Below are 13,107 nucleotides of genomic sequence, written 5' to 3'. Positions count from 1 at the left end.
AATATTTCAATTTTTATTTATAGTAATCTCATCTTTATTTGTATTTTTGTGTATATTTGGTAATGTGCCTAATCTGCATAGTAGTACTTGTTAGCCATTTATACATAAGTAAATATTGAATTAATTCCATAAATTCATACTGATAGATTGTATAAACAAAAACATTTGCAGACCCCAGGATGAAAGCATGGATTTAGAGTTAGATAGACTTAGGAGTTTGAAGTCCGTTTTGGTCACTCACTATGTGTGTGTCCTTGGGCAAGCTGGGGCTCCACACCCTTTGTAAGGACTGTTCTAAGGGCTAACTGCAGTAATGTTAGTAAAGTGCTTATATTGTGCCTGTTTATATCAAGACCTCAAAAAAATGATGGCTAATATTACTATTGTTATTATTCATATCATAAATATTAAAATGCAGGCATGTTCAAAGTGATATAGAAAATTTTGAGAAGGGACTGGTTAAGCTGTGATCCCAATGCCATGAGAATGTTGTAATAAATTATTGCTGGGAATTAGGTTGGTACTACTTTTTATAGACTGTGTACCAAAATCTTTAAAATTTTTATTTATGTTAACCCAGTTGTTTCCCTCCCAGAAATTTATCCTAAGGAAACAATCAGAATTCTAATAAATCTATAATAGTGACAGATAGGAAAAAATAACTAAATGTCCAAATATAGGAGAATAGTCAGGTTAAACTGCAAATGTATGAGGAATATTATACAGCTTTTAATATTTTATTTTATTTTTAAGGTTTTTTATTTGTTTATGTGACAGAGAAACAGAGAGTACAAGTAGGCAGAGGCAGGCAGAGAGGGAGGGAGAAGCAGGCTCCCCGCTGACCAGAGAGCCCAGTGCGGGGCTCGATCCCAGGACCCTGAGGCCGTGATCTGAGTCAAGGGCAGGGGCTTAACCCACTGAGCCACCCAGGCACCCCAGGTTTTAATATTTTAAAGAATGTTTGGGGAAACATTAATATCTACTGAAGAAGATAAGGTATAAAATTAGAGTTATAGCATGATCGCAATGATTTTTTTTTTTAAGCACGTAATTAAAAAAAACCCCACACAATTTAATTAAATGGTATTGGGAAAACTAGACAGCTAGCTATATGCAAAAGAATGAAACTGGGGCACCTGGGTGGCTCAGTGGGTTAAGCCTCTGCCTTCGGCTCAGGTCATAATCTCAGGGTCCTGGGATCAAGCCCCGCATTGGGCTCTCTGCTCAGCGGAGAGCCTGCTTCCTCCTCTCTCTCTCTCTGCCTGCCTCTCTGCCTACTTGTGATTTCTCTCTGTGTGTGTCAAATAAATAAATAAAAATATTAAAACAAAATGAAACTGGACCACATTCTTACAGTATACACAAAAATAAACTCCAAATGGATAAAATACCTAAATATGAGGCTAGAACCCATGAAGCTCCTGAAAGAAAATGTAGGTAGTAATCTCTTGGACATTGGCTTCAGCTACATATTTATGGACATGTCTCTGCAGGCAAGAGAACCAAATGCTAGAATCAACTAGTGGGACTACACCATATTAAGCTCCTGCACAGTGAAGGAAACTAACAAAACAAAAAAGCAAGCTACTGAGTGGGAGAAGATATTTGCAAATGACATATTTGATGAAAGGTTAGTATCTAAAATATATGAAGAACTTACGCAATTCAACACCCAAAAACCAAATAATCTAATTTAAAAATGGGCAGAAAACACAATAAACATTTCTCCAAAGAAGGCATACAGATGTCCAACAAACACATGAAAAGGTCCTCAGCCTCATCATCAGGGGAAATGCAAATCAAAACTATAATAAGATCACATCATACCTGTCAGAACAGCTAAAACAAAAAATACAAGAAACAACAAGTGCTGGCAAGGATGTGGAGAAAAGGAAACTCTCTTGCACTGTTGGCAGGAATGTAAATTGGCACAGCCACTGTGGAAGACAGTATGGAGGTTCCTCCAAAAATTAAAAATAGAACTACCCTATGATCCAGTGATAGTAGTAATGGGTATTTACCCAAAGAATACCAGCACACTAATTCAAAAGGATGTATGTGCGCCATGTCTATAGCAGCATTATCTACAGTAGCCAAATTATAGAAGCAGCCCAAGTGTCCATCGACGGATGAATGGATAACGAAGATGTGGTGTACATAGATACAGTGGAATATTATTCAGTCACAAAGAAGACTGAAATCTTGCCATTTGCAACAACACAGATGGAACTAGAGAGTATTATGCTACGTGAAGTACGTCAGTCAGAGACAGGCAGATTTCACTCATATGTGGAATTCAAGAAACAGAACAAAGGAAAAAAAAAAGACAAACCAAAACCCTACTCTTAACTATAGAGAAAAACTGGCAGTTACCGGAGGGGAGGTGGGTGGGGTGATGGGTGAAATAGGTAACGGGGGTTAAGAGGATGCTCACATGATGGGCACGGAGTAATGCACAGAAATGTTGAGTCGCTGTATTGTAGGCCTGAAACTAACAGAACACTGTATGTTAACCCCACTGGGAAAAAATAAAAATCTTTCTAATTCAGTATCTCTATTGAAAAAAATACAGTATTCCAAAATACCCTTAGTCCTGGTGCTCTGTTAAAAGAAATTGAGTCTTGTTTTCATTGGGTGGGGAGGAGCGGAGTTAGAAAAACTGAGATGCCAAAACTTTGGGAGGTTTGCTTCAAGTACTAATCCTGATATAACTCTAATAGATATGTGTGTGTGTGTGTGTGTTCTAAAAACCCTACATATATATAACATAATTATATATAATGCATATATATATATAAAATATGTATACATACAAAATATGTGTGTGTGTATGATGTATATATAATCCTAACTAATATTCACTGAGTTGGGAATGATTTCCATTCACTGTTTTATTCATTTCAATTAATTAATTAATATATTTATTTATATATATTATTTGTTTATAAATAAAATATATTTATTTGTATATTTATTTATTTATCATTTATTTGAGAAAGAGATGGAGAGCATGAGTGACGGGGAGGGGCAGAGGGAGAGGGAGGAGCAGACTCCCGGCTCCCAGGATGCTGGTATCAGGACCCCAGCCAGATGCTTAACCAGTTGAGCCACCCAGGGGCCCTTCTGTTCACTCTTGACAGTTCATCACAAGTGGGTGGGGACTGTTCTTACCCCCTCACCTGCAAATGAGGCAATTAAGGCCTGAAAAACAAATTCTATTTGCAAATAACAAACAACTGGAAGTAGGTCTGGAAGCAATGATTGCTCTTCTGTAGTGTACAATTTAAAACATATGTTTAGGTAGGTTTAATGAATGGACGTGGGTAATGGCCCTGCCAGTGTAGGAGGCACTTAGTGTGTAGCCCAGAGGTGCAATTCTAACTCCACGCGAATGTTCATTGTTTGTGGTGTCTATTAATACAGGAATTGGTCAAGTGTAGTCTATTTGTAAGATGGGAATCGAAAAAGAAAAGAATCAAACTGAATCTACTTAGGGCTATAATAGGAATAGATCTTAAAAACATACTGTTTTTAAAATAAATGAGAGCAAAACTAGCATACTATTTATGGTTAAGAATATATGTTAAAATAATATATCTTCTACAGGTATAAGTAAAAATGAAAAATATTTTTAAAGATTTATTTATTTGAGAGAGAGAGAGTGGGGGATCAGGAGGGGCAGAAGGAGAGGGAGAAGCATACTCCCTGCTGAGCGTGGAGCTCAAGGCAGGGCTCTATCCCATGACCCTGGGATCATGTCCTGAGCCAAAATCAAGAGTCAGATGCTTAACTGACTGAGCCACCCAGGCACCTCCCCCCCCCCCCCCCAATTTTTTTAATGGTCTGAAGGATACTCACCAAACTTACCTAGTAATTACCTCTGGGATGGAGGCAGAGGATCAAGATTAGAGATCACAGAGAAAGGAAATTATAACTCCATTTTTGATATTCCAGTCTTTTAAAGAACAGTGACTCTAATTTTAATATTAAGATTAATTTCTTCATTAAGTCAAAGGCCACTGAAAGTGTGCTTAAAGAGTCCGGTTTATTAGGTTCTCAATTTTCACATCCTAATTTTCAGACTTAAGAAACCGAATATTATGTTTGTGCACTCCTTCCTGGCTGCAGAGGCAACAGGAAACCCCAAACCTGAACCTCAGTGTGCGGAAAGAAGGGAGAGGCCGAAAGCAGCATCACTGAGTTCCCAGCAGTCCTTGGAATGCATTTGTTATGCAAGTACAACCTTCTGACTACATTTGGGACAGGAAGTTCATCACAAAAACAAGTGGAATATAAATAATCTTATAGCCAGAGTAGTAAGTGTCTTCAAGGATTAACATGAGAATTCAGTGATTTCTGATGTTTTCATTAACTGTAAAAAAGATCTCCAACCAACAAAGGACAAGCGGGAGGGAGAAAGTGACCTACATAGGCTTGTGTGTTGCGCTAGAGCCCTGCCTTCTCTTCCAGGGTGGCTGGCCCTTAGCTCAGCCCAAAGAAAACTCCATAAAAATGCCACGGCAAGAAGGAAGCCCTGATGTCCAGCTTACACACTCCTGAGAACAACAAAGTCTCAAGAGAGGCCTGCTTTATTTAAAAAAAAAGAAAATGACAGCAGGGAAAAGTTAGCCATGTATAATCCTTCCAGCTTTCTCTTTAGAAAGAAATCCCATCATGTGTCACCTTCCAGCAAGAATACCTTGCAAAGAGACAAGCCAAGCCACAGTCAAGTTGTTAGAATTAATTTTTCTCTCTTTTGTGTCCAGGATAGATCGGATTAACGGCAGATTTCCAACCTTAAACCTCAGTGCCTAGCAACTCTAGTGGCTTATTAAGAAGAGCATAAGGATGTCCGCGGCACGCTCTGTAGGACAGATGAATGTGAGTAGACTCCTATTTTGGAAGCCCTTCCTTCTGAAACATAGAGTCCTTAATCTCCTTTATGACAGGAGCTCGTCCTGCGTCCTCGCCAGCACCGGCAGCACGTCCTCAGTGCAGGCAGGACAAGGGCACCGCAGGAGGCAGCTGGGCAAGGTGGAAGGAGGCATCAGAGCCAAGGAAGAAAGGCACCGGGTGGACAGTGTTTGTGCCTTCCTAGCAGTCCTGTCCCTCTTCTCCTATTTGTGATTTCAAAGTCTTCCTAACTCATTTTCCTCTAATTTTCTGCAGAACCTCACCAATCAAAACCCCATTGACCACAGTGCTGTCTTTGAGCTATTCTCCATAGCAACTGAGGCTTCTCCTTCGCAGCACTTAACACAATAACAAGTAATAAATTACATGCATAATTAAGTATTTAATGTCTCCTTCCCGCAGAAGACTGCGATGTTCGCTAAGTCGTCCCTAGCACTACTCAGGACCTTACTGAAAATGCTCAGTGATTATTTGTAGAGTAGGTGAATGAAGGCGGGATGGATGACCGTTCTTCTTACCAATACTCCAGTCCTCACATCTGATTCACCCTACCATCTCATTCCTTTCTCATCTGCCAAATTCTGTACCGAATTCCACCAAACCCTGTAGGATTGTTGGCGTCTGCTGAGCCCCCTGGCCCAGCAGTGGGCTGAGTTAGGAAGCCCATAGGCCTGTCCCTCTCCAGTAGCATTCACAAACCAAAGTTGCCTTCCTTTCGACTCTATGGGTGTTCTGAAACATACTCCCCAGTAACCGAAGAGCTTCTACACTATGGCAAGATTTTAAACCAAAAGCAAGTCACCACCTTGCTAGGTTTCCCATAATCTTTGCAGGTTACCAGGGGTCCAGATTTCAAAGAAAATAATTTCTAACCTCCCTCCCAAGTTTCAGATTTATTTCTCATCCAGTGTCAAAAAGAGAAAAGGAAGTACATGGCCAATAAAGAAATATTAAAAGAGGGAGAGCTTGGGAGGATGGGAAAGGGTATCACGCATGTGCTTGTTGGGCTGTGTGCTGGTGCGAGGTAGCATTTTCCTTGGACTTGGCCCTTCCAAGCAGACCCTCCGGGATCACATAATCCACTAGGGCCACAAGGTAATGCAAACAAGTTGCTCGCCAACACACCTGTTCACTACAGGAAACCATGACAAATTTCAAGACCCACGAAACAATGCCATGGCAAGTCCCTGTTCAGTAAAAGCTCTTTTAGAGCAGGATCAAAGCAAATGGAGTCTGAGCCGACCTCTCTCTGAGTTTCTGGCCTTTTAAGGATCATTTTGAAGTGGAGCATATAGAATGCGTGAATGCACACTCTTCAGCCAATCCTCTGAATGCCATCTGACACCATGAACTTGGTTCATATCAGAAACCTATTTCTGAACCTCTTGTCTGGGTATGAAGATTGCATTCCTCATCAGCTGGATCCAGCTTCCCGCGGAGACCAGTGAAGTATGTCCCGTCGCCTGTGGGTAGAGGGATCATCTGTCTAACTCCAACTTCCCAGGCCTCCAACAGTCATATATTCTAAACTGATGTAATAATTGTAAAGCGTTTCAACATGAGGCTTGAAAATGGACTTGCCAAAGCTTCATCCAAAAATCAGTGTAGGCTGATGCAATCGCCTCCTGGCTGGTTTCCCTTCATCACATCTCCTTTGTACTGATCTAACCTCTTCAGCTCCACAGAGTAGACGTGATGACACGCAGACCCAACCAGATTCCTCCCCTAGCGGGCGAACACTGTCCTCTGTAGACAGGGTGGGTAATAGACAGACTCCTTAGGTCAGCCGAATCACATTACCCCTGTCTAATCTCTAGCCAAACCTTCAGTCACATGGAAAGTTAGTTTGTTCAAGCTTGCCTTGTATCTTGAACGGTTTCTTGCCTATGGTGCCTGCTCCGTTCCTTCCCAGGCCCCTCCTCTAGCTGACCGGTGCTGGACTTCGCTTTTCTGCTGAGCTTTCGTGGGACATCCAGGCAGAAATGTTTATTCCTATTACCACTCCCGTCTTCATCCATCTTGTTGTATCTATTCTGGTTAATAATAATCTGTGCAATCAATTAAAAAAAAGTCACCCACATTATTACCAATCAGAAAGGTTACTGATACCGTTTCGTACATTTCTTTATGGTGCTGTTCCTATAGTACTCTTCTGTGCTTTTAAAAAAACTTATTATTGGAAGTGTAGTTGACATACAGTGTTAGAATAATTTCAAGAGCGTTACACAGTTATTAGACAATTCTGTATGGTACTCATTGCTTATCACGGTAAATATAGTCACCATCTTATCACATGCGAGTTATTACAATATTATTGACTATATTTCCGATGCTGTACTTTTCATCTCCATGACTTATTTATTTTATAACTGGAAATTTGTACTTCTTAATCCCTTTTACCTATATCATCTATCCCTCCACCAACCTTCCTTCTGGCAACCATCAGTTCTCTGTATTTAAGAGATGTTCTGTTTTTGGTTGTTTTCTTATCGGTTTTGTTTGGATTCCACATGTAAGTGAAATCATGTGGGTTCTATCTCTGTCTGACTTATTTCACTGAGCATTATGTTGTCACAAATGACAAAAATCTTACTGTTTTTTATGGCTGAGTAATATTGCTTTACACACACGCACACGCACCCCCCCCCCCCCCCGCCAATGTCATCTTCATACATTCATCTGTGGATGGAAATTTGGGTTGCTTCCATATCTTAGCTACTGTAAATAATGCTAGTATAAACATAGGGGTGTGTATATTTTCCCCAATTAGTGTTTTCCTTTTCTTTGCAAATATTGAACCACCCTTGCATCCAAGGAATAAATCCCTACTTGATTGTAGTGAATGATTTTTTAAAATGTTGGATTTGGTTTGCTAATATTTTGGTGAGGATTTTGCATTTTTGGTGATCAGAGATGTTGGCATGTATTTCTTGTTCTCTCTTAATCTCTTTTTAGTATTTTTATCTAGTTTTGGTATTAGGGTAATGCTGGCCTCAGAGAATAAATATGGAAGTTTTCCTTCCTCTTCTATTTTTTGGAATAGTTTGAGAAGAACAGGTATTAGTTCTTCTTTAAATGTTTTGCAGAATTCATCTGTGAAGCCGTCTAATTCTGGACTTCTGTTTGTTGGGAGTTTTTAAATTATTGATGCAATTTCATTGCTGGTTAGTTGGTTTGTTCAAATTTCTTATTTGTTTCTGATTCAATTTGGGAGGTTATATTTTTTAAAGAATTTATCTATTACAGAAGATGTGGTACACACACACACACACACACTGGAATATTATGCAACCATCAAAATGAAATTTTAACATTTGCAACGATGTGGATGATCTAGAGGGTATTATGTTAGGTGATATAAATCAATCAGAGAAAGACAGTTATCATATGATCTCACTGATACGTGGAATTTGAGGAACAAGACAGAGCTTCATAGGGGAAGAGAGGAAAAAATGAAACAAGATGAAACCAGAGAGGGAGACACACCCTAAGAGACTTTTAATCTCAGGAAACAAGCAGAGGGCTGTTGGAGTGGAGGGGTTGGGGGGATGGGGTGGCAGGGTAATGGACATTGGGGAGGTATGTGTTGTGGTAAGCACTGTGTATTGCGTAAGACTGATGAATCACAGACCTGTACCCCTGAAACAAATATATTATATGTTAATAGTGAAAAAAGTCTGCGCTTAAAAAAAATAAAATAAATTTATCCATTTCCTCTAGGTTATCCAATTTATATTCTCTTATCCAATTTATATTCTCTTATAATCCTTTGTATTTTTGTGGTGTTAGTTGTTATTTCTTCTCTTTCATTTCTGATTTTGTTTATTTGAGTCCTCTTTTCTTTTTTTAATGAGTCTGCCTAAAGTTTTATCAATTTTGTTAGTCTTTTCAAAGAACTAGCTCCCAGTTTCATTGATCTGTTCTGTTTTATTTTTTTTTAAGTTTCTATTTCATTTATTTCTGATCTAATCTTACTATTTTCTTCCTTCTACTGGTTTTGTTTGTTCTTTTTTTAGCTCCATTAGATATAAGGTTAGATTGTTCATTTGAGATTTTTTTCTTGTTTGCTTCTTAAGGTAGGCCTGTATTGCTATAAACTACCTTCCTAGAACAGATTTTACTGCATTCTAAAGGTTTTGGGCTGTTGTGTTTTCATTTTCATTGGTCTTGATGTATTCTTGTATTTCCTCTCTGATTTCTTGGTTGGCCCATTCACTGTTTGGTAGCATGTTATTTAACATCCACGTATTTGTGTTCTTTCCATGTTTTTTTCTTGTGGTTGATTTCTAGTTTCATAGCATTGTGACCAGAAAAGGTGCATGGCATGACTTCAGTCTTTTTGAATTTGTTGACACTTGTTTTGTGGTCTAATGTATGACCATATGAAGAATGTTCCATGTGTACTTGAAAAGAGTATGTATTCTGCTGTTTTAGGATAGAATGTTCTGAATGTATCTACTAGATCCATCTGGTCCAATGGGTCATTCGAAACCTCTGTTTCTTTATTGATTTTCTGTTTGAATGATCTGTCCATTGATGGAAGGGGGTTGTTAAATTCCCCTACTATTATTACATTACTGTAGATTTCTTCTGTTATATTTGCTGTTAGTTATTTTATGTATTTGGGAGCTCCAATGTTGGATGCATAAATATTTACAATTGATACATCTTTCTATTGGATTGTTCTCCTTATGATTATATAGTGTCTTTCCTTATCTCTTGTTACAGTCTTTGTTTTAAAGTCTATTTTGTCCAGTGTAATTCCTGCAACCCTGCCTTTCTCTTTGCTTCCATTTGCATGATAAACACTTTTCCATGCCTTCACTTTCTTTTTTTTTTTTTTTTAAAGATTATTTATTTATTTATTTGACAGAGAGAGACCACAAGTAGGCAGAGAGGCAGGCAGAGAGAGAGGAGGAAGCAGGCTCCCTGCTGAGCAGAGAGCCCGATGCGGGACTCGATCTCAGGACCCCGAGACCACGACCTGAGCCGAAGGCAGCGGCTCAACCCACTGAGCCACCCAGGTGCCCCCGTCCCTTCACTTTCAATCTACATGTGCCTTTAGGTCCTAAATGGGTCCCTTGTAGGCAGAATATAGATGGGTCTCCTTTTTAAAATCCATTTCATCACCTTGTTTCTTTTAATTGGGGTGTTCAGTCCATTTACTTTCATTTGTAATTATTTGGCAAATATGTACTTTTTGTCATTTTGTTATTTGTTTTATTGTTTTGTAGTTCTTTGTTCCTTTCTTCTCTTGCTTTCCTCTCCCAAAGTTTGCTGGCTTTCTTTAGTGATGTCGTTGGATTCCTATCTCTTTATTTTTTGCATATCTATTACTGGTCTTTGATATATGGTTGTCATTAGGTTTATATATGATATGCATATAGCAGTTAAGTTGATGATTGCTTAAGTCTGAATCCATTCTTCACTCGTATCCCCTCATTTTAGTACTGGAGGTCATACTTTACATTTTTAATTTTGTGAATGTCTTGACTGATTTTTATAGATACGCTTATTTTTTTTAAAAAGATTTTATTTATTTATTTGACAGAGGCCACAAGTAGGCAGAAAGGTAGGCAGAGAGAGGAAGAGGAGCAGGCTCCCTGCCAAGCAGAGACCCCAATGTGGGGCTCGATCCCAGGACACTGGGATCATGACCTGAGCTGATGGCAGAGGCTTTAACCCACAGAGCCACCCAGATGCCCCTAGATATGCTTATTTTTACTGCATTTGTATTTCCTACTTTTCTTACTCCTACTTATGATCTTTTCTTCCCACTCAAGAGTCCCCTTAAACATTTCTAGATCACGAACTCCTTTAACTTTTGTTTGTCTGGGAAACACTATCCCTCCTTCTATTCTGAATGATAGCTGGATGGACTATTCTTGGCTGCAGGTTTTTGTCTTTCAGAACTTTGAATATATCATGTCCCTTTTGTGAGGCATGCAAAGTTTCTGCTGAAAAATCAGCTAATAGCTTTATGGGGTTTCCCTTATATGTTTTCTTTTCTCTGCTTTTAAAATTCTCTCTTATCACTACACTTTGCCATTTTAATTATTGTGTGTCTTGGTGTGGCCCTCTTTTAGTTAATTTTGTTGGGGGTTCTCCATGCCTCCTAGATCTGGATTTCTGATTTCTTCCCTAGATTTTGGACATTTTCAACTATTATTTCTCAAATAAATTTTTTGCCCCCTTTTCTCTCTCTTCTCCTTGTTAAAGTCCTATAATGTGAATGTTATTACACTTGATGGCATCACTGATTTCTGTTTCCATTTATTTTAAATGAAAACTAAGTCTGTTTTCATTTATTATTATTTTGTCTCTCTCCTGTTCAGCTTGATTGCTTTTCATTACTCTGTCCTCTGGGTCACTGATTCATTCTTCTACTTCCTCTAGTCTACTATTTATTCCATCTATTTATTTTTAAATTTAGATATTGAGTTCTCCATCTCTGATTGGTTCTTTTTTAATGTGTGTGTGTTTTTTTTTTTAATCTCTTTGTTAAGGGTCTCTCTGAGGTCCTCCAGTTTTTCCTCAAGTCCAGTGACCATCTTAATGACCATTACTTTAAATTCTCTATCAGGCATATCACTTACCTCTGTTTCGTTTAGGTCCTTTGCTGTGATTTTTGTCCTGTTCTTTCATTCGGAACATATTCCTTTGTCTCCTCATTTTGTCTTACTCTTTGTGTCTGTTTCTCTGTGTTAGAAAAGTCAGCTGTGTCTTCTGCTAGTGAAAATAGCCGCCTTATAAAAAAGATGTCCTGTAATGCCCTGTGCTTCAGTGTTCCCTGTTCACCAGCACCTGGCACTTCAGGGGTGTCTCCGGTGTGTGTCTATGCACACTGATGTTGTGGCTGAGCCCCATTTGCCATTAGGCAGATCATCTTCAATGGCACCTTTTGCCTGTTACGGACAGTGTTTTGTTCCTGTGGTGTTAATGGGACAGTCTAAGGCCACCTTGGGCTTAAGTTGAGTCAGACCAGGTGTTTAGCAGAGATGGAGTAGCACTGAACCTCAGGAGAGTGTGGGGGGTGGGGTGCGCAGTGCCAGCAAGGTCTGCATCACTGGGAGGTGACCTGCAGCGGGATTGGATCTGTAAAAGAGTGCGGTGGCTGGATGTGTGGTATTAGCAAGGCATACACTGGCCTGGCTCCACAGGAAAACATGTGGGCAGGGCACACTGTTAGCAGGTTATGTAGTGAATGTTGGCTCACGGTTGATTCCCTCAGGTGTTTATGTGTTTATGGTGAGGAGGAGTGGAGGGAAATGAAGCTGCCAGCTCTTGTGTTCCCAGAGAAATCTCTGAATGATCCCTGCCCCCCTAACCCGTGCTCTGAGATTAGTAAACAGATCTTTGTTCCATATACCCCAGGTGTTTTTCAAAATCTGCTTCCATGCTATGACTCCGTGGGGTTATTTGTTGCACTGTCTCTTTAAGTGCAGGGACTCAGTTTCCTCTTGTGTTCCTTGCTCTCCTGCAAGCCTGCTATTTTTAAAGTTCCAAGTTTTAAGCCCCACTTATGGCAAGAAATCATAGAATTTGGTCCCTCTAATTTTCAAAGCCAAATGTTATGAGGATTCATCTTTTTTGTGCAGGCTCCCTCTTGTGAGAATCTGTTTCTCTCCCCTCTCTATATCTGTGGAGTTCCCCCTGCCTTCTGGGGACAGTTCTGCAGGTCTGTTTCCTCCTGACTTTGTCTCTGCCCTTTCTACCTTCTTCTATGAGGCCTCTTCTCTGCATTTAACTGTGGAGAATCTGGCCAGTCCCTGTGTCATTTTTTGGGTCATTTACACTGATACGGCTGTTACCTAGTTGTATCTAAGGGATGAGGTCAGCTTAGGGTCCTCCTACTCTTTCATCCTCCATAGAAGGGTTTTTAAATGAATAAGAGTGACATCTAAGAGCCAAGAAATTGGAAAATAATATGAAAATAATAGATGAGCTTTTCCACAGAACTTGTATCGTAATGTCTCTTCTAAAACTTTTCCCACAACTGCAAGGATTTCTTTCCTGGGTTCCGCACACATCACACTACACCCTGCAGGCACTAGTGATCCCCAGAGACCAAATCCACATACACAAAGAAACGAAAGCAGGAGGACCAGGAAAGTCCCTCAAATTAGGGATAAGAACAGATGCGTGGTCAAAAATGGACTAGAGCACTGATTATGTTGGAGAAATACAATTTGC

General features: G+C 39.6%; 1 protein-coding gene across 3 annotated transcripts in view; it reads left to right on the top strand.

The window, feature by feature from the left end:
- The window catches only part of CCDC170 (coiled-coil domain containing 170), a 94,647-nt gene that overhangs the window by 16,783 nt on the left and 64,757 nt on the right, over positions 1-13,107 (top strand). For all 3 annotated transcript variants that reach the window (XM_059176763.1, XM_059176762.1, XM_059176764.1), the window contains exon 2: positions 4,767-4,881. In XM_059176763.1, coding sequence (XP_059032746.1) covers positions 4,849-4,881 — 33 coding nt within the window. In that variant the 5' untranslated portion in view covers positions 4,767-4,848. The remainder of the gene's footprint in view (positions 1-4,766; positions 4,882-13,107) is intronic.

Source organism: Mustela lutreola, chromosome 6, assembly GCF_030435805.1.
Source record: "Mustela lutreola isolate mMusLut2 chromosome 6, mMusLut2.pri, whole genome shotgun sequence".
In the NCBI taxonomy this organism is placed as follows: Eukaryota; Metazoa; Chordata; class Mammalia; order Carnivora; family Mustelidae; genus Mustela; species Mustela lutreola.
The sequence above is the reverse complement of the archived record's forward strand: the minus strand, read 5'-3'. Positions and strand labels throughout refer to the sequence as shown.